The sequence below is a fragment of the Plodia interpunctella genome, chromosome 11 (genome assembly GCF_027563975.2).
Source record: "Plodia interpunctella isolate USDA-ARS_2022_Savannah chromosome 11, ilPloInte3.2, whole genome shotgun sequence".
Lineage (NCBI taxonomy): Eukaryota > Metazoa > Arthropoda > Insecta > Lepidoptera > Pyralidae > Plodia > Plodia interpunctella.
The window spans coordinates 4,016,988-4,044,406 of NC_071304.1; the positions used below are offsets into that span (position 1 = coordinate 4,016,988).

The 27,419-nt window shown below is 33.5% G+C and overlaps 1 protein-coding gene and 1 long non-coding RNA gene across 7 annotated transcripts in view; one reads left to right on the forward strand and one right to left on the reverse strand.

Moving 5' to 3' along the window:
- LOC128673390 (uncharacterized) overlaps nucleotides 1-9,820 on the reverse strand; it is a 28,857-nt gene extending 19,037 nt beyond the window's left edge. The window contains exons 1-2 of the long non-coding RNA XR_008405073.1: nucleotides 9,732-9,820; nucleotides 5,499-5,573 (exon numbers count right to left, since the gene is read on the reverse strand). This is a non-coding gene — a long non-coding RNA (uncharacterized LOC128673390). The remainder of the gene's footprint in view (nucleotides 1-5,498; nucleotides 5,574-9,731) is intronic.
- Nucleotides 1-27,362, forward strand: LOC128673389 (sodium-independent sulfate anion transporter-like). 6 transcript variants are annotated; one of them, XM_053751185.2, is made up of 12 exons: nucleotides 1-74; nucleotides 7,050-7,227; nucleotides 10,357-10,552; nucleotides 10,963-11,183; nucleotides 13,416-13,590; nucleotides 14,076-14,240; nucleotides 18,335-18,496; nucleotides 22,183-22,323; nucleotides 23,504-23,649; nucleotides 24,024-24,422; nucleotides 26,529-26,673; nucleotides 27,045-27,362. In XM_053751185.2, exons 1-12 carry the CDS (start codon nucleotides 16-18, stop codon nucleotides 27,092-27,094), a joined length of 2,037 nt encoding a protein of 678 aa, XP_053607160.1. In that variant the 5' UTR covers nucleotides 1-15; the 3' UTR covers nucleotides 27,095-27,362. The 6 variants fall into 6 exon arrangements, with proteins under 6 accessions (XP_053607160.1, XP_053607161.1, XP_053607162.1 ...); XM_053751186.2 differs by lacking the exon at nucleotides 1-74 and adding an exon at nucleotides 1,009-1,154; XM_053751187.2 differs by lacking the exon at nucleotides 1-74 and adding an exon at nucleotides 2,614-2,912.
- The last annotated feature ends 57 nt before the right edge of the window (nucleotides 27,363-27,419 follow it).

The following is a 27,419-nucleotide window of genomic DNA, read 5'->3' on the forward strand; positions in this document are numbered from 1 at the left end:
GTTACCAATGACATTATGATTACAGCAATTTTTTATCGCGGAAGTTTTTACCATCGCATCGGGGGAATTTACAAGTAAGTAAGTACCTAAGTAGGTAAGTACGAATTTAAATCATGTTTAGTTTCAATTCTAAAGTCATTTAATATTATATAAACTGTGACTAAAGCATATAACGAATGTAATAACGTTATATACTTTTGAATACTTATTTTACAATATTTTCATTGTGTTAAAAAACTGTTCGAGTTATTTCAAGTTATTGGGCGAAATGGGCGCAATAAAGTTGGACCGCGGTCCCAGTTTCCCAAGCCCTGTTTCTGAACAGGTTCACTGGGACCGAGGTCCAATTCGTTTAATATTTTAATTGTAATTGGTCAACTGTGACCGCAATTCCTATATATATCCTAGTACAACCAGGCACAAAATATGTATGTATTATTTTTCTTTAATAGGTACAATTACCTTCATTATAATGTATTTAATAACCTGTCCCTGTGAATAGCTCTCGCTAATCACAAGTTATCAGAGGTTGGAGTTGAATGTATACTATTTATAATAATAATATTTCTTCTATTAAACTCTTATTTTGATTCACAACACGTCTTCGGCATACTTTCTAAACTACCTACTAAGTTCTAGTCTCCTAGTAAAGTTCACACGTGCTTCAAGATTGAAAAATGTTGTTATACTAGCTGCTGCTATGTAATTACCTACGATTTTCACTAGAAAAAATTATGTTCTACAAATTGAAAAATTGAAAAGTTTAAATAGTCTTAGTTTAATTAGTTAGGAAGACTAATTATATAGAATTTTTTGAAGAGAGTATTTTTTTCTACTTACTACTATTCTACTTTGTACTTTTTATTTATTACCTGTGGTCTAACAACAGTTAACATAACATTAACATTTATTACCTGTGGTCAAGTCAACACATTCCGAAAATACACAGGTTAACTTGAATCTCTCCAACAACTGCGGTCCCAGTGAACCCATTCAGAAACTATGTTTGGTCAACTGGGACCCCGGTCCAAATTTGTTGCGGTTACAGTTGCTCAACGATTCATTACAAGTATTTGTGCTTATAAGAAGACATTTCATAAAAAATAAAAAGATTTCGGCCATAATCACATGAACATCCGCGATAAAGAAAATAGGTAGGTACCCACTTATCATATAGTTGGCATGGCATAATGGTAATAATAAGATTTATCAAATATGTCGAGGTATATTCTGTTCTGTAGTCTGTACTGTAGGTCTACTTTTAGTGCTTGAACTAGCCTAGGTGGAGCAACCAAATGACGATAAATTGAGTCTGGCTGCCACAGAAGTAAATAGCTTTGTGGAGTGTGCCCGGAGATGTATTGGCCTGACCTAGCCTATGCTGAGAATTTGTTACCATAACCGAGCTTTGACATAAATTGGTAGTAAATTATTTGACGTTGCATTAGTTAAAACGTTGTATAAAAATTTATAAATTTGTCAAAAAAAAATTCGTGCGTTCTCCCCATAAAATGATTAATTAGGACTAAGTACGGCATGAAGTCAAGTGTGGTAACAGTTCGCGACAAAGCGAAAAGCATGGAAATTACTGATTCCATGGCGAATACATAGCCACACAATCCATAATCTCTTCTTAAATTAGCCACAACGATTAGTCATCTCCAAATGATATTTTAATTAGTAAAGTAGATATATGGACGTTCGCTCAGTATTTTTTTAATGTTTCAAATGACATGACAAAATTGGAAATGAAATTTTCCCAGACTTAGGACTTTGCTAAATAGATTGCTTGTAAGCACCAAATGAAATACAAATTTCAACGAAATTGTTGCAGCCGTTTTCTAAAACGCGTGTGCGATGATTGCTCGTTTGTTTTACATATTATATGTTTTGTTTATCATTAATTTTTGGGAATTATTGGTACTTTGAACGCTGACGCAACTGGATGTACCTATTGGTCAGTGCGTCCATTTTTCAAGCGACTAATTGCAATTTACATTACACAAAAAAAAGCTTCTTAATAACAATTATTTTTTATTATTATTATATTTATTTATTTTATTTCCTTTTTCAAAACAAGAATTTGGTTCTTTAATTTTTAATCAGACAGAACTAATTGATATTTTATAGTTTACAGATATCAACTACCTATTGTTACAACATAACCATTGACCGTGAAATAAAGAATTGCAAAACCATTCGATTTGGGTTTTTATCAAACAATAAGAGTAAAATATTTATTTTATGTTATACCTACTTATTTTAATTTTAACTATATAATTGCATTGATATGTATTTTGTTAATTTTAGACTCAAACAGTTTATTAACATAATATTTGTATAAAAAGACAATCTGGGTCATGTATGTGTATGTACACCAGCCACGTAATTTTTTTCACTTAAGGCTGTATCGTCTATGGTATATTTACGTAGTGATAGTCTAGTTCTAGGAGATATATTAAATACTTGGTAAATCGACGATGATAAAAACTGTCACGAAAATATTTTTTTTTGTTTGTCTTTCAATCAATCATGATAATCCGCCTCCGAGTAAAATAGTTCATGGAGCGTGACAGGAAAATTAACTGATTTGCAAGGAGATTGTTCAGCTGGTTATGGCAAAGGTAGTATGCGGTAAGCCGCTGTCGCATGCACAAGTTAAAAAAGTTTGTTGAGCATGCGCGGCAACTGTCAAAAAAAGGCGGGAGCGGCGAAATCTGCCAGATTGAAAATTTTATACACAATTTAAAAATAATGAACATGTGATTCAATTAGAATTACTATTGCATACTACAATCTATATTTTTATTTGTTCTGAAGTGATAATTGTGCCGTGTTATTTTATCTACCTGTGATGCTTAGTGTGTAACGAAGTGCAATAAACTGACCCAAAATTAATTGGAAATTTTAAGGTAAATAGGTTAATATATTTATTGTAATCAGATCCAGTGACATTTAAATAGGTAAAAAAATTTAAGAAATATTTCTTTTACACAATACCTACTAAACACAGTCATAACAAGGAAATTGCCAGGAAAACGACATGTTTTCTCTCTTTCCATCTAGGTACCTATTCTTTTATCTATGGAACCTACCCTATTTCCAACACCGGCTATATTTTCACCTACCTGTGATTTTCACCTTATTTTACTCATTCCATGTAGGTAATGTACATGAAATAAGTAGAACATTTTCCTATACATAGCAATTGTAAACATGGGTTGATTGTTTGTTTGTGTTGAAATCATTGTCAATTTATTGAAAAATATTTTTTTAATAAATTGTTCAAGTTTATTTAAAACATATTCATCAATATGATCTGCTGTTATTCTCAATAACCCTGTTTATGATCACTTAGATTGATGTAGTCAATTGAAAGCTAAATTTCATAATATGTGTGTTTATTACTCGAGTAACAAGATTTTGTATATTTTTATCCCAAAATTTCCATTGGGGCAAAGACCCCGAGCGCAGCAAATAATGAATAAGATTGTACATTTTTGAAAATTACCTATTCGTCCGCAGGTCCGTAGTAATCTACATAAGTAGGTACTTACTTCTATTAGATACTACAATACTATTATTCTATTGAAGTATAGTCATGTGTTTCTATTACATCATACCGTTTATTTGTGTACACAATTCTTCGTGTTGACGTCGAGTTAGCTCTGAAGATGTCCTGGTTGAAGGATTAAGTAATATTTATCTTTCAACCAAACGAATTAACACCATCTTGGTAAAAACCTTATTTAAATGCAACGTGATTGTAAATTCAGCCTACATAAATAAATATAGGTATACACATATAAAAATTAAAAAGCAACTTAGAGATATTAGTATGTTAGGTTATATGACTTAATAATATAGCTTCCTACTAAGTACTGAATGAATTTCAGAAATCGGTTGAGAAGTTCCCAGTGGCGTAGCGACCCGTTCCCCAGGGCACCCCAGGTTAGGGGGCACTTCGGTCTCTGCTCTCATAATAAACTATAAATTAACTACCTAGTCAAAAATTCTGCCAGTATTTAAATATATCTACTTTTATATTTTGACTTTTATTTATAAGCTGACGAATCTGAAGTACGTTGAAAACAGGTTTTTTTTTTTATTTGTAGCCTAGTATTATTTTTGCCTCAGGGCCTTTGCATATTTAGCTACGCTACTGGTAGTTCCGAACTACGGTTACACACAAATTTCTTGGTGAAATTTGTGTTTCTAACACCTATCTTTATAAATTAGTGTAATAAAAGTATCTACTAAAGGGCTCTTTTTAACCCCGACGCGAAAAGAGGGATGTTATTAGTTTGACAACTAAGTGTGTCTGTCTGTATACGTGGTACATAGTTCATTAATGGGTGAACCGATTAGTATGCGGTATTTTTTTATTTGATAGCTAATTTTTATACAATACAAAACAATACTCTTAATTGCACCAAAATCGAAATACACAAAAAAAAAAAAAGAAAAAGCACCATACAAAATAAGATAAAAAGGCACAAAGGCGGACTTATCGCTAAAGCGATCTCTTCCACGCCGATCGAGCGAGCGAACCTTGGGGTGGGAGAAAACGATAGTGGCGATGATTCTTAGATATGTTTGATCAAAATCGGTTCAGCCAGTCTAATGTTGTAGCGAAATTAATATTGAAAGTCGGGTTTTTTTTTAAATTTGTCTAACAAATAAACTTGTTCTCCATTTAGACAAATATATTATTTTAGCTACAAACTGCAACAAACAAATAACATAAAAAACAACTACAATGAATCTTGTTAGATTGTCAACAGCATACATACAAATTTTATTTATTACAATTACTGAAGTCCCTGTATTGCAGAATAGGTATTTAATGTTGTTATCACCTGTATAATTTTTTATGCATATCATTTTCTTTCAAAGGCATAAAAAAGGATATGTCTTTAAGTAAATAAACAATAAATAAGAGATAGTATGCATTACGTCATTTACGCAACTCTACAAATAAGATTAAACTGATATCTGTATCTATATATATAAAAGAACAAGCGTTTTTTACTAATCAACGCCCAGCCTAAACCATAGAAGCTATAAACGCGAAATTTAGGCAGTAGCGTAGTATCACTACGTAATAACTTAAAGGTTATTACGTAGTGATCAGATAAGAAAGGAATTTTCAAAATTCGACCCCTAAAGGGGTAAAAATTGGGGGTAAAGTTTGTATGAAAAATAACGAAAATCTTTACTGATCTACTTGAAAATTGGCATAAATGCTATGCAACAAAAATAATGAAACCCCTGTTTCAGGATTTCTTAGAATTTGACCTTTAGGGAAGTTAAATGAGGGTGAAAAGAAATAACGAATAATTTCGTCAACTACAGATATGAGTAAACAGCTCAGCAGTAAACACTATTAAATTCACGTTGTTAATGTTGATGGCTCAAATCCTGAACTTCAATTATTTTGAATTAAATCTGATTATCTATATAGGGTGATTTCTGAGAAAAAGATATTATGGTTTTACCCGTGGTTTTACTCGAGCGAAGCCGGGACGGGCTGCTAGTTAGATATAACTTGCTTGATGACATTAATTTATCGTCTGTAATAAAAATAACATTATCAATGCTAATAAACATAATAAGAAAATACTATAATTATTATACTAATTTTATTTCTTATTACAAATCAAATTAGAAATTGAAAGGTAAAGAAACATAAAAAAATTATAAACTTCGTCTTTTTAGGAGCCGGTTAAAATGATGAATCGAAAAGTTATTTCATACACTTCCCAAGTCAATGCCGTGTTGTTAGTATTCATGACTAAACTGTTGTCGTTAAACAAAGTTTTGGTAAAAGCAAGCATATGAGATCATTTTTTTAAAACTCAGATAATTACATACGGTTTATCAACGGGAGATGTATCGTATAAATAATACGATCTTCTTTTTTTTCTTTTATTTTGAGCTGGGAGGGAAGTAGTTGCAGTTCTTTATATTTATTTCCTATTTGGTGTCAAGATCGTAAATTACAAGGTAATATTTGTTTTATTGATTATCAAATTATTAATTATGGCTGTCACATAAATTTAAAAACTTAGGTGACTGAAGAGACAATTTATATTTTTCTCCAACATGTAAAAACGAATTGTCTTTGTTTTTAGGCCTAGACAAAATAAATTTTATCTCGCAAATATTCTAACTAATACTATATACTGATTATGTCGATTGTATAGTGTTTTTTCATTTAAAATTTTGTTAATGAACGGCTATAAAATTGTCTACACGAGTGTAAATAATACAAGCACCGGTCCGGTTTTTAATTGTTTTATCAGATCACAATGTGGCAATATTTTTTTTGTAATATGATCGAATAAAAACCAAAACCAGCATTCAATAAGGAAGTCAGAGCAATCAGACCACCAACCAGTAAAAATAATTGATACTTAATGACCATGACCTTAAGTTGTTATAATTTAAGATTGGCTAAACTGTATTGGGGCAAAGTGAGCAAAGGCATCGAGAATCAAATAAAATTGTAGACATGTATTTTCTTTTAAAGCCATGATGTAAATCCTAAACCATCGTACTTAAGTCACGTGTAGATTTTCAATGTTCTTATCATGACAAAAAGGTTAATATGCGTCCCGAAACATCTTTTCCATTTTCAATCCTACAGTTATTAATCTCAGATCACCTTATGCTAAATTAGCGAAACGAATAAACCTCATTTAATTACCAATGAGGTTGTAAAGATAGTATTGCGAATTTGCAATTAGTTTTTCAGTTACAGTAACTGCTTGAGTTAAGTAATTACATGGAATTAGTAGGTATTCCGTACAACCGTAACTATTCTTCTATTCCATAAATACAACTGCTTATTTTTTTAAACAAAACCTTTAAGCTACTTTATGCCACAGACTTATATTGTATACTATTTGCAAATTAAGCAGCTAAAGTAGAAGTAAATCTGAAGTACAAATGTAGGCATCAAGGTACCATATACAGACATCTTGTTAATGAATTCGTTAAACCTAAACATGTTAGCACTATAATAATATAAGTCTTTTGTATTTCAGAATGAAATTACCGTTTGACCCACGTCAACTAGTCGGAAAATTGTTCCCGATAGTGCAATGGTCGAGAGGCTACAACGCGTCCACAGGACTAGGGGATCTCATAGCAGGCGTCACTGTTGCACTAACCCTCATACCGCAATCGATTGCCTATGCATCGCTCGCTGGATTTGAGCCACAGGTATCTTACTTATATTTTTTAACTGTGTTTTTATATGTATGATGTTCTAAAACAATTTTTGCTATTGTTAGATGGTGGTAAAATTCTTGTGAGTTTTACCACCGTGCGCTTGAGGTACGCACTACTACCATCGCGGGGAAACAAAGTGAATCTTGGCCTCCGACACAGAAGAATACGCCATTTCTCGCGGTCTTGCACCAATTCTCCAGTCAACTTTATGTAAATTAATGATAACCACATATTAAGCTTATTATTTAGCGGTTAATACAATACATTTCATATTTTGGATAACTCTGAAAATTTATAAGACAACACACAACATGAACGAAAAATCAAGAAGAGAATAGAAAAAATAAAAAAAATAGAATTATATGATAACACGGATATAATGTAATAAAGTGGGTGCTTGGAACATAATACAAATTCCTATATAACTCGTATATTTAGTCTCTTTTCATAAGTAACACAAATAAAAGCGCACTCTTCTTTTCCGTAGTTCCATAACATTCTCATGTTTATTTATACATAAATAGGTAATTTATTTACGTAATAAAAGGCGACATAAATGATAACATTTTCTACTCCATAAATCGTAGCTGGCAAAAACAATTCTCTTTCAAGAGATGAAGCCACAAATGACAATTCACAATTAGATTCAAATTGGACAAATGGAGGAACAATGCTTTGTCGTACCTATTCAGATTTCAAATTGCACACATAAAATACATCATTATATCATTCGCGAAATGCGGCTATCGGAATGATAAACATTTAAAATTCGTTCCATTCCACCCCGTTGACGATGTTGGTGTAGTAATACAAATATTTGGAAACGATATTCCGACGACATGGCTACAATAATAGCTATATTATTCCAGGGAATCAATTGTATGAAATGTGAATTCCAATTATTATGGGCACGAGAGAAATTGTGTACATTTCCTACATTGTACGAGCAAAGTATAAGAATATCAATTGTCTCTTAAATACATTCAAAAGTAATATTCTTTAAAGATGAAATAAACATTAAGCCATCTTAAAAAGATCTACAAAAATATAGAGTAGGTGGTTAAAACTGTCCAAAATTAAAACTCACAGATTATGTAGATAGAAAATATGGAAATTTTGTTAGTGAACGAAAGTACTGATGGCTGTAGGAAATGAATACAAATAAAGCGGCTTTAGAATATACTTATCTATATAGAATTTTAACAGCTGCGTACAAATCAAATGGAATTGGTTTTTGTATTTGCAAAAGAACTGTACTATACCTACTGAGTACACATATTTGAGGCAAGATGGTTTAAAGTGAATCAAGTTAAATTAAATTATATGTATTTTTTCCTTATACTGCAATTATTTGCAGCCTAGACGCTAATTATATCATTCATTAATTGGTTGGACTTGATCTCCAACTAGAGCAGTATCTGGCCTTGGGTCAAGCAAACATTGATTTCTCTCCATCGGCCTCCAAGAAAAATACCTTTACCAAGTAATTAAAATTATAGTACAGAGAATGGCAAATTAAAGTTTTTTATTAACTTCAAATGACGTAGGTACCTATATCCTCATCTAATGACCATATCTTAGCTTGTAATTGGTATTTAACCTAACATTTTGATATAAAATCTATTGTTTGTAAAATATATTATAAAAACATTGTCGGATATAGAAAAACGTGACAATACACCAATGAAATAATAACTATTGCAACACCGAATTGTATTCGCTGATACAATGATCGTCACTGTCTATCTATTACAGTATTGAGGTCACCACGCTGCTACATCCGGATTATTGTTATCATTCGTCCAGTAAGTTTCCAGTTCATAAGTTTTAGTGTCCTTCAAAGTTCATCTTTGCGATTCACGGGACTATATTTATACCATGGGGTGTGGAAATCACGGAGCTAGATTCCCACGAGATGCGAACCCAGTTATAGTTCTAGTTTTGAACCGGTAGACCACTAGTCATGTGGTGGACAAGGACAACCGAATGTAATGATTACTGATTAACCAGAACTGAACGTTCTAGTGTAATAAAGGAATAGGCAAAGAAGAAGACTGGAAAAATCGGTAGTGTCTTAGCTAATTACGATTCACTCGAATAATTGATACCTACTATAAATTAAGAAGTAAAGAAGAATAAAAATTCTACACTGATAAAAAATTGTGCACACATGTCGATGCTCGCGCCTCTATTTTGTGATGTCGTGGGTATGCCGCGGAAGCACCTACTATGTAAATAAGCCAAATGTACAAACACAAATCTTGGAACATTAATTTTAATCTCAAGCACAAGGCATGAGGACTTTATTATTATAATAAATTAATGGAATTTTAAATACGGTTACATTTTTTCTGTCTAAATTGACGTTTCAATATTGCTTTGTGGTGCAGCAGAGAGGTAATATAATAAGCAATTCTTATATGTATGTGGGAGAGTGACATTGGCCATATATAAGGAAAATTTTAGAATATGGAAAATCCTTAAAACGCTTTTACCTTATGTATAAAGAAGATAATTGTATTCTGTTTATTCGCTACGTGCGAAACTAATTCGGAGCTGTGGATGGACGACACGCTAACTTTTGTAGCAAACTATTTATTATTATAATTCATTGTGAATCAAATAAACATATCTACACGCTTTTGTCACACTAATGTGAGTCATTAACGAGTTCACGTTTTTACATACTGTAATTTAAATAGCAAACTTCCTGCATGCAATAAATCATGAGTACGAACAGACAAATGAATACCTTACTATTTTTTTAAAATCGTTCATAATTTATAGTCATATTCCTTTCATAGCAGTGGGTTGTTGTTAGTACGTGTGATGAAACATACAATAACGACTTTCTTAGCAACATTAATGGAGTGGTTTGCCACTGCTTTCTTCGTTTCACACACAAAATGATAAATATCAACTATATAGAGATTCCCCGCGATGTTTTTCCTTTACCGCAAGCGAGTAGTGGCTAATGAAAATATACCATAATATACACACTGACACGGCGATCTAAAACCCTACCTCCGATGTAGCAGTTCTGTACCATGATGACTATTAGTTCGCAGAGGTAACAGAGAAGATATGTAAGTGTCAAGTAATACAATCACTCATTTCCAGTATGGCCTCTACGCATCACTTTTGGGCGGGTTCGTCTATGCCATAATGGGGACATGCCCTCAGATCAACATTGGGCCCACTGCGCTCCTGTCTCTCCTCACGTTCACCTACACAAATGGGACCAACTCGGACTTTGCCATTTTACTCTGTTTCATTGCTGGCATCGTCCAGCTCATCGCTGGTGTATCACAACTAGGTAAAAATTAATTTTTCTTCCTTCTAATGTTATAAAATTAGATAAAATAAAAAGAAATGTATTCACAGACAACAGCATTGTTTTTAAATGTGCATATATGGTTTTGTTGCAATTAAGGACAAACATGCTATTTTCTTTCCAATAAAATTATTTTTATTAAAATTTAGTATAGTAAACTGCACATCAAGTTGCCCTACAGATACGTTTATGCGGCGGAAATAGCAGAGATTATTTCATCATTTTTCAATAAAATTGAAGTAACTATAAATTTGTATGAAAATTGTGTCTGTTCCACTATCACAGAGAAATTCACAAAACGCGCGGACAGTGTAACTGTAACTAGCGGAAGCTAACTAACGTCAGATAAAAGTAATATACTATTAGTAGTAAGTATATTTTAATACTTACAGGATTTTTAGTGGAATTCGTGTCGTTGCCAGTAGTGTCAGGCTTCACGTCAGCAGCCTCGATCACGATAGCCTCTTCACAGATCAAGGGTCTACTTGGACTAAGGTTCAGTGCAGAAACCTTCATCTCCACTTGGAAAGGAGTGTACCAGCACATTGGCGAGACCAGATTCCCTGATACTCTGTTGAGCTTGGCTTGTTGCATTGTATTGATGGGCATGAAGGTCAGTTATTTACCTACTTGTTTGATTATATATTAACGTAAATTATTTATATTATTGACGAACATATAAAACAATAAATTGTACCCCACGTTATTTGTTGTTTCATAATTTTACTGAGTTAGGTCAATTAAATTAATGTTTCGGATGTACTTATTGATATTTGCTTTATGAAATTGGTAGATTTGTGCAGCAAAATATAATGTAGTTTGTTTAGAAGACAACGCGATCATTGTAATCTATAGGTATCAGGAATTAAAACAATCCTTTACACCAATTATCTCTCAGTATGGATGAAAATAAATGAGAATGTTGGTGATCGCAACTAGGTTACTTTACTAAAAAAAGGTATATTTTATTACAAGATAAAATTATTTTGCAATAAAATCTTGTAAAAGAACACTGATAAATATTTTTCAAAAGCTGTTTCCTCCTCGATAAAAATAAATAAACAAAAAAACATCACAGAACAAATCACACAGATTGGATTATCCTCAAAATTTTCCTTGTGCGATGTGAACATGAAATCAACAACAAAAACTATATTTTGTGGTTATAAAACAGTAATAAAGGTGTCAACACCATCGAAAATTAAATTGAAACTTTTATATCAAAGTTGTTAAACATTTCTTCTGCAAACTTCATATAAAGTTGGTAAAGAGACAATTATTCTCTGCGACAGTAACACAAATGGTTGCATCGCATTGCACATCTTGCACCCTGCGACTGCGGTCGCGGTTGCAGCTAGTTCTGCTACAAAGTAAACGCCAGTTTGATGACATTTGCTAGGGTTGCTAACTATTTTCACACAGGAATATTTAGTACGCAAATATATTTTTATGATTCTAAATGAATCAAAAGACTATAAATCTCAAAATCTCATTTTTATGAGCTTGCTTTAACAACCATATTGTGACATTTTTAAAAATATTAAAAAGCTTGTATACCCAAATATGTAAATACATAATTTATTATGCAACTTATGAAAAAAAAATCCTTTCCTCATCCTTTTTTTAAAAGTAATTGTGACAACCTTCCCCGCCCTGCTCGTCGCAAGTTGTTTGTGTATTACTGAATAAAACTGATTTTTTGTAATTTTTATAATCATAACTTAATTAATAAAATATATACAATACAACCTCATTTACTAGTTTTCTTAGGGGATTCTCTCCTGTGCGAAATTTGGAATGAAATGTGCCATTTGACCTTTACAAAAACTTTACTTTTTCACGTCCAATTTCAAATTAGGTAGTAATTTTCAAAGCTACACAAAGCTGTGAGCAAATCGTAACTCGCTGAGTAACTTTGTGAAAATATATTCGACCAATAATTTTTAATCGTATCCACCACACGTATATACCTGAGCCATAAAAATAATAATGATTTACAGTAAGACAAGGAACGCAATATATCCCATATTTATTCTGCATTACATGTAATATAATTAGGTTTCTCGTGTGAAGGAGTGGGCAGACAAACGGATGTAACCGGTAGGTTTTTATTCAATTATTCGCCTATTATTTCAGCGGTTGGCCTGTTTCTGGAATCGTGAGGGAAATTTCATCCTTTTATTACATTACACGTATTAGATCTTATAATATTTTATTATGAAACAGTAAAGTAGTTTTGTGGAGTGCTCAGAAAATAGGAAAATTGTATATAGTTTAGCAATTAGAATTTTGAAATGGTACTTTCTTAAACAATTTCGAAAACAAAATTGCTGATAGAACCTGAAGCTTTATTTCTCTCATCTTTTTCTCGGTTTTCTTCTTCGGTCATAAAAAGTCTAAGTTCACCTTAGGTACCTACATATTTTTCCGAACGTACATAAACATGTGGATTTGTAATAGGCTTGCGTTGAGTTGAGAATTAGGTATGTGAACTTTAATAAAAATTCCTCATGTACTTCTTGTATACGTGTGCGTGTATCTTATGTGCAGGCATATGTAGATAGGTTATAGGTATATTAAATGTTTATAGCTTTAAAAATAGCTGAAGTAAAGTCACTAAATAAGACCCATATTTGTCAATTGTGTCTTTGGAGAAAAGGCTGAGATGAAGTTTTTGCGCCGCTTTTCCTGCGCTTTTAAAGTTTTATGTATATTTTTGACATCAGGAAGTGATGTGTGGATTTTATTTTTTTTGAATTTTGAAGTTCCGGTGTACTTACAAATTTAAATGATGTGTTGTTGAATAAACAATGTGGTTTAAATATATCAACAATACATTTTACAGGCGTTAAAAGACGTTCGGTTGAAAGACTCCCGAGACGAGAAGAATCGTCGCAGCGTCGTACTACAGAAATTGTTCTGGTTCGCGGGTGTCGCTAGGAACGCTGTGGTGGTAGTCGTCGCTTCAACTCTGGCCTTCTTCGTCCACCAGGATAAGGATGAGCCGTTCATATTGACTGGTATGATCTGCCGATTACATATTTTTCATTAATATTCATTATCCTGTAGATGTTATGTTCCACTACTGGAGAAAGACTTTTACTTACTTTTTAATCCATCTCTGTTTGGGGCTGTTTAGCTTTTATTTTTTTTTAACTTGATTGTTTAGTAGTTAACGTTTTGCATGACATTAAATCCTATTATGCTCGACTATCACATGGAGCATAGAATAGTACTATCTATTGAGTCACATTTTTCTCTAATTTCTCCAAATATTATTCCAAAAGTTAATAACGATCTTTTTGTTAACTATTTCTATTTCATAGCCGTTTTGTCTTCTTTGTATAATTTATATTAATACTTAAAGATTTATATATGTAATTCATCTACAAAATTACATTTCAAAGGCCTTCAGTCTGTTTTATTGATTGATACTTATTGTACAGCTTTTGCAAATTGTGTATCACACAAAAAAAATTACATATACCTGTTTAAATATTTCCAGGCAACATAACTCCAGGGCTGCCCAAACCAACGCCGCCTCCGTTCTCGACGTCCATAGGGAACTCCACCTACAGTGCGGGAGACATGTTCTCCCATCTTGGCACCGGCACATTAGTTGTGCCCGTAGTGGGCATCATATCCAACGTTGCGATAGCTAAAGCTTTTGGTGAGTTTAGTTTTTTTGCTTTTAAAATTATATTAATCAATATTTCTCTGCGGTTCTGGGTGTTTTGTGCCCGTTTCTGTGTTTGTATTCATCGGACCTTCGATACAAGCTTAGTACTTAGTATGGGCCGTTGAGTGTTGTTATTATTATAATTTATTAAATGGTGTATTTAGTAAAATTGAGAAGGTGAAAAAGAAATGTATAAAACATGATTCTGCCGCTGGGATTCAAATCGGGATTCCTGTCGCGAATGTCACCGTCAATTTTGTTTTACCTTTTGGGTTGTCTGTGAGATTAAGTTTATCGAGTGTCCCTCGGAAGCCTATCATGTTTCTGCAAAAAAAAGTCGTCCATATTTTTAATATTTTAGGATTGTGCAACGAAATATATATTAGTAGATTTTTTTATGGAGAAGGCAATGGCAGACCGCTCCATTAATAGAGCCATGAAAGTCGTTGTGTTTGTTTTTTTCCAGGTAATGACCACGTCCCTCAGCCATGAGGTAATAGATAGTCGTAACTATGAAAATAATAGCAGCTTAGTTGAAAACTATTTTTATTAATAAGTTGTTAAACAGTAGGTAGATATCGCTTACAAAAAAAGAAAACAAATGAATAACAATTATATAGTAATTGTTTTATTAAAAAAATAGTGTTGAGTCTGAAATTAAACAATATTGTCGCATTAACGCAACCGTTCGTAAATTCATTACATTTTAATTTCACTTTAAGTCATATATACAATTTCATAAACTACTCTCTTCGAAATTTTGGGATATAATGTATCCATGAGCTATTTCAGCGTACATTCTACTCATGTTACCACAGATTACATATTGTACCAAATTGCAGCGAAATATGTGCACTATAGATTTACCGTGATTGTGTAACATACATCCTGACACAAATCCAAACTTTTGCATTTATTATATTAGTAGGGAGTGGGATTAATCGGATACTTTATATGTGTTTGAATATTTAAGAAGATTTGCGAATTATTTTACACGTTTTAAATTCTAATATTGCAATGGGATTTCTCGCAAAGTATAAATAAAATATATAGGTAATGAAATAAGTTTGATGTTATGGATCTTATACGAGCACATAACAATCGCAAATGACTTGGTTTTAAATATCCACTATTGAAATTGAATTAAAAGATTTCTAGATAAATCTATGGGTTTTAGACATATGCTAAAATGGACATAAACTATTATCTGTATGCAAATAACAATCCTTTTAATTTGATTTGATTTTATCATTTTATTGACAAAATTTGCAACACCCAACTGGTACAATGTACTTACTATTTACAGAAACATTTTACTAATGTAAAATTGTACTATACATGTAAACATGGAATAAATGAACAAATGAGATGTAGAATTGTTGAGCTATAAAATATGCTTTGGTGATCTCTCAATATGCTTTGATGACTCTCATCGATACTATTTCAATGGAGAAGGCAATGTTAATCCACTCCATTAATATTGTCACTCGTCGTGTCGTGTGTGTAACATCATAATGCGATAATTTGTGAGGATGTAAGTGTGTGTATGTTTGTTACTCTTTCGCGCAAAATCTATTGGATGAATTTCTATGAAAATTGGTACAAGGGTAGAATATAACCTGGAATAATACACAGGGTACTTTTATCCATAAATTCCCACGCGAGCGAAGCCCCGGGGCGTAGCTAGTACATAATAGCTATTAAGCGTTATTCCACGCTTTCATGCCAATACCATATCATAATTTCCTGTGCTATGAATTTTAGTGTCCCGTAAACATTGTGTGGTTACAGTTACAAATGCTTGTACAGTGTGCATTCTTGGTGCATCTGCATGTTCGGATTTACGACCTCGTCCCGTTTCGTATTTACCGCCCAGTGTCGTAAAACAAATAGTGTAAATGTAACACTTTAAAATGAAATATTACTGATCATTTTATAGGTATGTTTCATAAATTTTGTTAGATCTTTTTGGCGAAGCGACAGACTAAAGCTAGTACATCAGAAATTCTGTAGCTTGTTTTATTTAGCTAAAAGTCCAATTTCCATCAAGTTCTATTAATTAACAAAGTAGCCACTCGATCCGATGTTTTCTCACTGGAATTAGCCCATCAAGCGTGCAAAAAAAGACAATGAACAATCTCCACTTTAATAACTTCTGAAACGAATTTATCGGTTATTACTTTTTAGCAAAGAAAAGAAATGGTAATTGTGACAATTAAATTGTAGTAGAATCGGAATCGTTTTGCAGCGATTTATTGCCAGGAAGTAAATCGAACGTTTACTTAGAAATTATCATAATTGACATTGCAAATGGGACTGCCGAAGTTGCGATTTATTGACCAAGTTTGTTTTACGCTCACAACCGCACCAATATTTATTTCAAGTATTCATTATAAATTGCATTATCTATAGTCATACATTAGCTTATTATCTTTGTATCTATATTTTCTACCGCTGATACCTATTCCTAATTAAATTTGTATGCCTAGGAAATCAATTCGATATTATTTCGTGTAAATATCATAAGTATTCATGTAGTTACTTACTTCATTATACATGTCTCTTCACAGTCGTATTCCTCATGGCTGAGGATCGTGGTCATTACGTGAAATGAAATACACACAATAACTTTCTTGGCATTATTAATTTTATTAATAATCAAATTTCACACACAAGTTAATAATAATCAACCAGTGTGCAGGTTTCCTCACGATGTTTTCCTTCAACGGAAGCAAGTGGTGGTCGATGAAAACTAATAGTAGTTTTATAGATATAATCATAATCTCATATATAGATATGAGTTAGATTTGTATACAAACTCATGTGGCATGAGTAGGATTCGAACCTGGGACCTTTCGATCCACAGACGGGCGTCTTAACCATTACACCACCACCGCTTCATATATGCACCGCTATACATGTAGACTATGTATTATTGTATGAAAAACAATCCTACAAAATTAAACGGATAACGGGCCGTAAATTTTCGTAGAATTTATCTTTACAAATGTATTATTAACATTTGCGTTGAAAATAAGAAGTACTTACCTACCAATTTAAATTAGTATTTTAGCGGATCCTGGGTTCCGACACTTAGCGGCTAAAGAAGAACCCGGTATACCGCTCAAACATTGATGAAAGTAGAAAAATATAGGCAATTACAAGTTTCACTGACAAAAAGTTACAATAACTAAAAATAATCGGTACGATATCCTTATAAATATATTATAAAAATTAAGTACCTCCAGCTCGTCTGTCCGGCGATACATACAGATATGAACGCAAAACCATCGATCCAATTGATCGTGTGATTCCTTATGAAGGTTTATACGTGTACAACTGGTTTTACCCAAGCGAAGCCGGGCCAGGCTGCTAGTAATCTTATAAATAGGTATATATTCAACTATTTCCTATAACTATAATCTTCGCTTATATTCTGTTTGCATTAGATCAAATAATTGTGGGATGTTCTAAGTATTCAGTGATGAATTATTATGATTTAAACTCCTGGAGAGTATTAGCAGAGATATTGATAGCCAGGCTTTGTGAATTTGAAACCAATCTGAGAAAAGCAGGTGGAATGATTAAATGAGCGGGTATTCTGTGAATTGCGATAATTAATGTTATCAGGTAGTTTGTTCCCGAAAATGACGAATATTTGATATTATTTGTTGAAAATAAAATGTAGGTCTGGTAGAAAACACGTTATTTTTATTTATGAATTTACAGTACAAGGGATACCTAGGTTACATTTACTTTTTGTGCTTTTTTCCCATTTTCAATAATGTTATGTAATTTAGCTTGTATAAAAAATATAAATTTTGACGACAACGATGTATTGTTACTGCTGTAAAATGTGATGGTGCTTGACGCACCATGGATTTAGTAAGTACTGCGTACCTATTAATTCCATGTGACGTACATAAACGACAATTTCTTTTCATTTCATTTTACAACTTTTTAAAATCTTCTAAAATTATTAGTGGCCAGTAAAATTTAAATTTTCGTATACCGAATGGAAGCTCTATGATCGCGAGTAACGTTTATTATTTGGACGAAAATGTTCATATCGTGTTCTTTTTCAGCCCGAGGCCGAACCCTGGACGCGACGCAGGAGATCATAGCCCTAGGGGTGTGCAACGTGGCCAGCTCGTGCTTCCGCTCGTTCCCGGTCAACGGGTCGTTCACCCGCAGCGCCGTCAGCGACGCCTCGGGCGTGCGCTCGCCCGCCGCCGGCCTCTACACCAGTGTGTATACTTCTATACATTTACATGTCATGCTAAATTATATAACTGTTTGCTGGACACTTATCATGTATAGGCCGGAATCTGACTCTGTATGTCATGTAATACATACAGAGTGTCTCTGTATCTAATGTAATACAAAATTTCATCTTCTCTCGTGTGTGTTATTGCTAACACTAAATTGCTTGTATCTGAGATGACTTTTACAACTATCTACCACCATCTATATGCAAATCAGTCTGCAGGCTTCCTCACGATGTTTTCCTTCATTGGAAGCAAGTGGTGGTCTATGAAAACTACTATATATTAGTCAGATTGGTACATACACTCATGTGGTACCCATGAGTGGGATTCGAACCATTCGATTCATTCCATACAAAATTACTTAACCCTTAACTAAGGGTCCAACCGTAAGTCCAACTGGACTTTTAATAGAGTACATAGAGTAAGTAGATATGTGATAACACATTAAACTAATTTTGTCGTCGTTAATTGTGATCGTGCCATAGGGTTAGGAAAAATGTATAGCCAGCGATGTAAAATGTAACTAAGTTTTATTTTGCAACCTCAACATTTCTTTTTTGGGCAGGGGACAAATCTAACTCATTACGTTACTAAGTATGATAGACAGCTATGATAATGATAACTTATATCATGCCGTACTCAATTCAACCCTCATTTTTACGATACACATTTTTCGACTAGATTTATATAAATATACGAAAATGACAAGATTTTGGGCCTTATAAGAAACATTGTAAGTATATTACGATCAAAGTTCAAATCAGTGGATAAATAAGTTTGAAACTCTACATACCACATTTCCCCACAATCATTCTCTTTGACATATTTTTGAAAAGAAGCAGCGCATCCCGCGCACGTCCTCAATGTAATAATGCATACGAATGCAATCCTGGCCCGCGGGGACCCGTAATATTCTACCCGCCATCTTAAACTGCAGAATGAGGTGCTCTGAAACTTACTTTATCGAAAGGTACTATTACATGAATATAGTTTAAAATAATATATTATGTTATGGTAAAAGAACTTATGCTGGAATAGGTTGATGTTGTAAAATTTCGTCGTATTTTTTTAAATATATCATCATTTACTCATTTATATAATACATATAATTTTGATTCAAATTCAAATTTATAGATTTGAATTTGAAAATTAAGGCACTGACTGAACTGATTATATTTAGAAATTATTAAATATACTCTAGCGGCCAAGTCCTGGCATTGCTCGTATAAAACCATAATAAATTATACACCTAAACCTTCTCCAGGAATCACACTATTGATTAAAATCGTATAAAAAACTGTTTAGTAGTTTTCGAGTTTATCGCATTCATACAGACCGACAGACGCGACAGGATATAACCAAGGTGCTTATTATGTAATGTATTATGTAGGTTTATATATTACAGTCATAAATGATGGGTTAGCATATTTAAGTATGTTGATATTTATTTTTTCCAACTAAAGACCCTTCTATATTAATTTGTTTACAAATTACAAATTTATACAAAAAAACAAAAGTCGCGAAAAACGACATACAAATTTTAGTGAGAGAGGTCATAAGAGCAAAGAAGCAATCGGTGCATCCAGCGAGCACGTCCAGGATGCATAATAATGCACACGGACGAAATCTTACCCCGGGGATATCCATTTTAGTCTTTCCTGCACGTTGCACTGCGCAAGAATAAACGACAGTTATATTTTATCAAAGTTTATTAAAAGAATAAGTCTTCTCGGCTTTTATTTTATCAAAGATCTTGGCTACTTTTATATTGAAAATGTATGTTCGTCTTCTACTTAAAGTCGTATCATTAAGTGCGAAATAAGCGAGCGACCCTGGGCTCCGAAGCTTAACGGTTAGGAAGAAACCAGGAAAACGCTCAGATTAGAGAAAGATTATTTCATTCTAATATATTAATACCACCACACCATTAGGAGTGGTTTGCCTTTTCAATTTCACAAGCTAGATAATAAACATTTAAATTAAACAATTAAATTGAGTGCTATGTTTACTGACGATGATTTCCTTCACCGGAAATAAGCGACAGTATATAAAAAAAAACTACTCGTATATAAAGAAAACATGGATCAGATTGGTATATCAAATCACGTGACACATGACGGATTCGAACCTGGGACATTCGGTTCGATTTTTGACTCGTGGTCCCATTTTGTCCCACTGTTACGTTCACAGGCTTCATAACTATTGAACCACCAAAACTGCTTCAAAATTAATTCTTAGCTAAGATTAGAAAAGCAAAATCACGAAATCATACAGCTGTCATATTGCCGTGTTTACGAGAAAAACAGCTGTGCGATTACTTGCCAACAATTTACAACTCGTCGTTATTAAGTCCGCAGGACACCCCGCTTTATCAATGTAAAGGGGTTGTTTCGCTTTTGATGACGACTCCAGTAATTATTAAAGCAATTTTAGCAGCTGACTCAAAGGCGATCCCGAGTCCGACTAATTTGACCAAACTTTCTTGTAACTGGCTGAAGTTTATGTTCCATTTTGTGTTCTGATCGAGTTACGTTCCCCGGAATTGTCAGATTTGCATTACTTTCACGGATTTAGCTGATTGTGGATTCTTGGCGCAAATTTAAAGCAGGTAACTGATAATACATTCAGGCGTTTTGAATAACCACAATCGAGTTAAATAAATTCGTTTGTGTGTGAATAGAGATAAATTTTATTTAGATGTCATCCCATTTTTTGACAAAACCTAATTTCCGCTAAATTATTGTGTATTATTATTTCTGTCTCAAAGCACTTTAATGAAGAAGAAAAGGCGTGGACGTCATGGAAAATCCGAATCCATTGTCTTTTAGAATTCAGAAATTACTTCATTACTTTTAATAATCCTTTCAAAACTTATTAAAGTTTTTAATTAGCTCGACTCAAAACAAAAGCTCTCACGAATTCAGAGATGTTCGCTTACGATTTTAATGTTTCAAACGAAATGTATTTTAGACGTTTTGTAAGCATTTCGCGCAGATCGCCAGGTTAAAGTTTCAGTTATTAGTTTCGACCAGCAGTAGCAAATGGCGGCGAAGACAAATGTACAACTATATCATAAATCATCTCATGTGAGGGCTGGTTAGTCCATAAATCTAAAAGTTCGCATCGGTAGTTTACCGCGCACAAGTTTCGCGGTAAATTTAAAATTTAAATTTTCCAAATCATAGAAGTTGTAACTGAATCACGGTTCTGCGATGGATTGGGGTTTAAGGGTCAGAACACATACAGTTTTTATGATTTTTAATAGTGCTTAATAGTGCTGTGCTGTCTTAAAAGCGATTACGTTATTTTTAATATAATGCTAACACTAAAATTTTATTTTTTCTACTAAAAAAGCGGTGGCGGTATTCAAAACTGTGATCATTAGATTCCAGGTTTTAGAGTTTATAGCAATCTGATTGTCTAATTGTCTATATATCGTGTCCTAATATAAATCCAATTTTTTGTTTAACCTTAGATGGAATACGTTAAAAATTGGCGTTAAAAATTATTTAAAAGCTACCGCGACTTTGAAGCGCAGGTGAATAATAAACGTCGCGTGGCGCAAAATACCTCACATTATATATATAGTTTAAGAGAAAGTGATTAACCATGTTATACTGTACATATAGACATTCTATACCTACTACACAATTATTTATTTACAGGTATTATAGTACTACTGACCCTAGCCCTCCTCACCCCCTACTTCTACTTTATCCCGCGCGCCGCTCTGGCCGCCGTCATCGTGTGCGCTGTCCTGCACATGGTGGATCTGGACATTGTGAAACGGCTTTGGGCCACGAGCAGTGAGTGATTTTTCTTCACCTTCCTCGATGTTTTTTGTGTTTTTCATACAATTCTGCGTTGATCCGGCAAAAAAGATTGATCCGACAAAGTTGACTTTTAACGGAACACAATGAAGCGCATCGGAGTTAACACTCTGTTCCGATTTCACATGATGAAAAATGTCAAGAAGAAGAAAGTACGGATTCTGGGAGCAGACATAAAAATATGATGTCATTAAAAGAAAATTGCAACTTGTCTCATAATTAAAAGTGCTGTACTAACGTGGTAATGTCGTTATTTCGCGAGAATGAAATTAGTTAGAAACTTCGTACCGACTAAAATTTCGCTGGTTCGAAATTCGCGCTGTAGCCAGAAAAACTTTGAACAATGAAATTTATATAACTACTACTCAACACTATTTTCATTAATGCTGAGAATCCTCTTAACTCTGCTATCTGAAGGTACACGAAGGAATGTTATTAAAACTCGACGTATAATCTCTCGTAGTGAACATTTTGTTCCTTCTTTATTAGCGGTCAACTTCAATCATTATAATTAAATAACATTCTTTAATTCATCTTAGCAAGTACAGATGGTAATCCCAAGCGAAGTAAGTTTCTAAATTACAATAAACATCGGCATCGGGACTTTGTAGTCAAGATTCTAATATTTCAAACTCCGTAAAACGAAATTGAAATAAACGCAGAGTTCAGTCGTTTGAACAATCCTCTTAATCCCACTAAAGATTATAACAAGCAAATCCAATTCCATCAACACGGGTGATGGCTCTGAATTATTACTGCAGGATTGGAGCGTAAGCCGACGAGACGGTTCGTGTGGCGAATATATGCAGGATCATTCATATGATTCTATTTCATGGAGAATACAACTCAACTTTGTGTGGTAAAGAGTTGAATAGAATTACTGTTTATTTGACTAATAACATGACTTTTGTTTAATTAGATGTGATATTCCAATGAAAATGAAAAATCATTTTAAAAAATATTCGTGAATAAGTTAGATAAAACTACAAAATAATGTCTAGATTATGTAATTATGTCATGTAAATTTATGTTTTTGAAACGGAATACAGCGTAACAGCAGCAGCAAGTGGAACTAATCAGTTCCCGTGTATTCACAACTATAACTTATTCTTCTGTAAATTGTGTTATAAAACTTCATTTATGTATTTCTTAACAGGATTGGATATAATCCCTCTGGTTGGCACGTTCCTGTGCTGCCTGGGGCTGGGGATAGAAATAGGGCTGATTTGCGGAGTGGGGGTGGATGTACTTCTGCTCTTGTATTACCACTCTCGTCCACCCTTGGATGTCCAATACATTGATGTAAGTTTGCAGTTTTTTATATATTTTACGGTTAACACCATCACGAGGTTATAACTAGGGTCGGTACTATTAATGGTAATTGGTCATATATTAGTACCTACCTACAACTATAATGGACATCGGAATATCTATTTAGTTTTAAGGTGTAATTAACCCTCGAAGTAAATGAGGAGGGAGATTAAAAGTTTGACGTGTCTGAGTCCGAGTGTGGCAATAATTTTGGTCAATTGGTTTTGTTTGATAGGGGAAAAAATTTCGTTTAAATATATTTATTTTAGTTAGTAGCTCTAAAAGCTAATAATTGTGATTTGGAAATAAAAAGAAATATATAATGTCTCTCAAATGTAATTAGTAAAGATTTGAAATATTTACAGGACCCTCAATGTCCACACTACGCGATCCGGCCTGTAGGAGGCTTACACTTTGCCGGAGCGGAAAGAGTGCGGTCCAAACTTAGTGATCTTAAGAGAACTAAATTTATTGCGGCTATGCCTTTAGAAACGCTCACTATCATCCCAGATAATGATTTAAGACGATCAGACACCACAGATGGAATCGACAACAATAGTACTCCGGAGACGAATAGTATTATCCCAGCTCCAGTTGATACAATTATAGTACCAAGTACAGTCGTGGGCAACGGTGTTGCAAATTTAAATAATGCAGCGATTACCAGCAATAGGAATAGAGGTTCCGAAAGCGTGGTGCGATCGGCCAGCGTTCTCGTGATATATTGCGACGCGTTGTATAGAATGGATTACACTTTTTTGCAGGTCTGTACCGTTTTTACTTTTGTGAAGCTCGCTTCTGATTTATGTTGCACGAAGATTGTTCACGTTATTAATATCACTGTTGCTTTTTAAAATCTGGATATTGTATTGCTTTGAACTTTGAGAATTGTTGAACTGCTTTGTTTTATTTTACTATTTCTACTAAAAATATCGTTGGAATGTTTTCTAACTAAATTTTTTCTGTGTTATAAACAATGTCATAAACAAATCCTACCAATATTAGAAATGTTGAAAGTTTGTGAGGATGTGTTTATGTAAGTAAGTTTGTTATTCTTTCACGCAAAATCCACTGGACCGATCGTTATGAAATTTGGTATACGGGTAGAATAAGTTCTAGAATAACACATATGGTACTTTTTATTCCGAAATTCTCACGGGAGCGAAGCCCCGGGGCGCAGCTAGTTAAGAATATATTTATTAAAGAAGGTTTTATAAACTTTGTCGTTAATGAAAATATGGGTGATTATCGACGGAAACAGTCACTATGAGCGTGTTCCCATTACTCGGTCGTGCTCCGTCGCGGTTTTGACAAAACTGACGTGCGTCGACACTTATACAATTTCTAGGATCTTCTGCGTTGGTCTGTCGACGGATGTCAACATGACGGACGTCGCAGCATAACTGAGCAATGGGGACGGGCTCTATACAGTTTCAATCTTATAGAAGAACTTTTTCAAGACGAATACATCTCGTTTATTAGTTTGTTTGTTATTTACTCTCAGTCTAGTCAGTTAGGTCACTGATCTTCAAATGCATACAGATAGTTATGAGTATACAGTTATAATGGAGATGGTTGTTGTTCCTAAAGGGAATTCACGCGGGCAAAGCCATGAACAAAAGCTATAGTGAATAACCCGCAGAGTTAATTGTAGTAGAAACAAAGGCCTGTAATAATATTTAGTTAATTTAATGTTAACCGCTGCACATCCAGCCGGCACAAGCCGCAACGCCAAATCGCATTCAGCGTTGATATGACAACCGCAGTTTTAGTTTTAATACATTAAAGACGGCTTTACAAAGGGAGATTTTTAGGGTTGAATATAGAAATCAGAAACGTTTATTTGGCAGAAATATGATACATCAGAAAAGTTTCGACAAATCACACAATAGTGGGTCAACCCCAAAGTAAGTTCCTGACTATGGATATGGGATAATAATTCAATCGCTACTATATTTTACAACATACCATATACGTATTGAGATAAACAAACAGCCAAGGCCCAGGTCACTCTGAAAAAGTTCATTTTCCATCTTGACCTAACCGGGGTTCGAACCCGGGGCCGTCAGGGTAGCAGTCCGTTATAATCACCAATTTAGACTTTAAAATCATTCCACTATTATTTTTTGTTTATGATATCGCAATGGAAATAATTTAACAATCAACAAAATTTATCACGGAAAATGAGTAAATAGCTTATATGGACTATAGAGATCATTTTCCAAAAGGCACTATTAATTATTGTTCATATGAATCTTGACGTTGTTGATAAAATTACGTTTTAGCGTAATAATTCAAGCCGACACATAAGATTGGTTAAAAAAACATTCCTTATAAGAATCCTTTATTGATTTTTGTTATTTATTTCACGTTAATATTTTTACATTTTACTATTTATCACGTAGAAAATGTGTGAGTTGAGTAGTGAAAATCGGCTCATGTAAATCCACCGTAATTTTGAATAATGCCTCTCCATGTATAATGAGCTTATAAACTTTATTGAAATTAATACAAACAAGGCATTTATTGTAATACTGTGTATGATTATGACACTATGAAAATGCTGTCATAGTCACACATTGAACATTTTAAGTTTCATCGAAAACTAGGACCTAAAAATTAGACTAATAGAGGAAGAAATTCTCAATAAGCGAATTCGTTAGTGTATGAAAAAGTTACGTCACTAAAATGTGGTTTGCATAACTCATATTTAGTCATTTTGTCTCGAAAATAGAAATCTCAGTTATTGTCAAATTTCCAAGATAGGTAACAAAGGAGCAGTTAGGTTAATGTTAGGTAGAAAGTTTAAACTCTATTTAAACGTTCTTTTTACTATGTAAGTATATATCAATATCATCATTCTTTTGCAGAGTCTAAAAATGCTAGTGACTGAATGGTCTCGAAGTGGCCTCATAGTGTGGTGCGACGCGCGACCTCTGGTCAGGGACCAGTTGAATGCAGTTTTGCAAGAATCATTGTACTGTGATACACATCAGTTGAGGACAGTGCTTTCCGGTGAGTTGAGCATTTGAGTGATTGCATTTACATAATGTGAGAAGATAAAAAATATAAGTAATTTATTTTCAAAACATGTGCGAAATGATACATAAAAAAAACACTTAAAATCATCATGCATTACCCTAGAATGGGTGCCATATATAGTGATATCAAATATAAACTATACTTATTGGACCAGTTCAAAAATGGGCGTGGCTAATGCAGCATGTGGGATTCGGTAATTATATGACTATGTACGTCCCAAAGTGACAGGTTCGTAATGGAACTATGATAACTTCATTGTCATAATTTTCGTTGAGTGATCTTGACCAGAGGCAGAGAATCATGAGACGGGATCACATAAATTAATTATATACTTTTTATTCCAGGTATAAATATAGCCGAGCGAGCGGCAGTTACCAGTGATACACAATTGTAGGCATAAGTTTAATGTGTGTTGTGATAATTTGTGATTAGTCAGATTAGAATCGTATGAATGGGTTGTTCTTTTGATCTGTCATTATATCTCGAATTTTTTACTCACTCTGTCAAAATTGTTATTTCATGGTTGAAGCCAATTTCCGGTTCCTTAGATAATTAATTTTATTATATTCTGTGTTATTCTTTACTTACAAAAAATAATTAGTTACCCATGTGATGCCAGTGAGTTTGGCAGTATTTTTATTGATACAATGATGAAATATTTATTTGAACTGTGTATTATTTCTTCTTTAATACTCCGAATAAATGAATTATTACCTAAA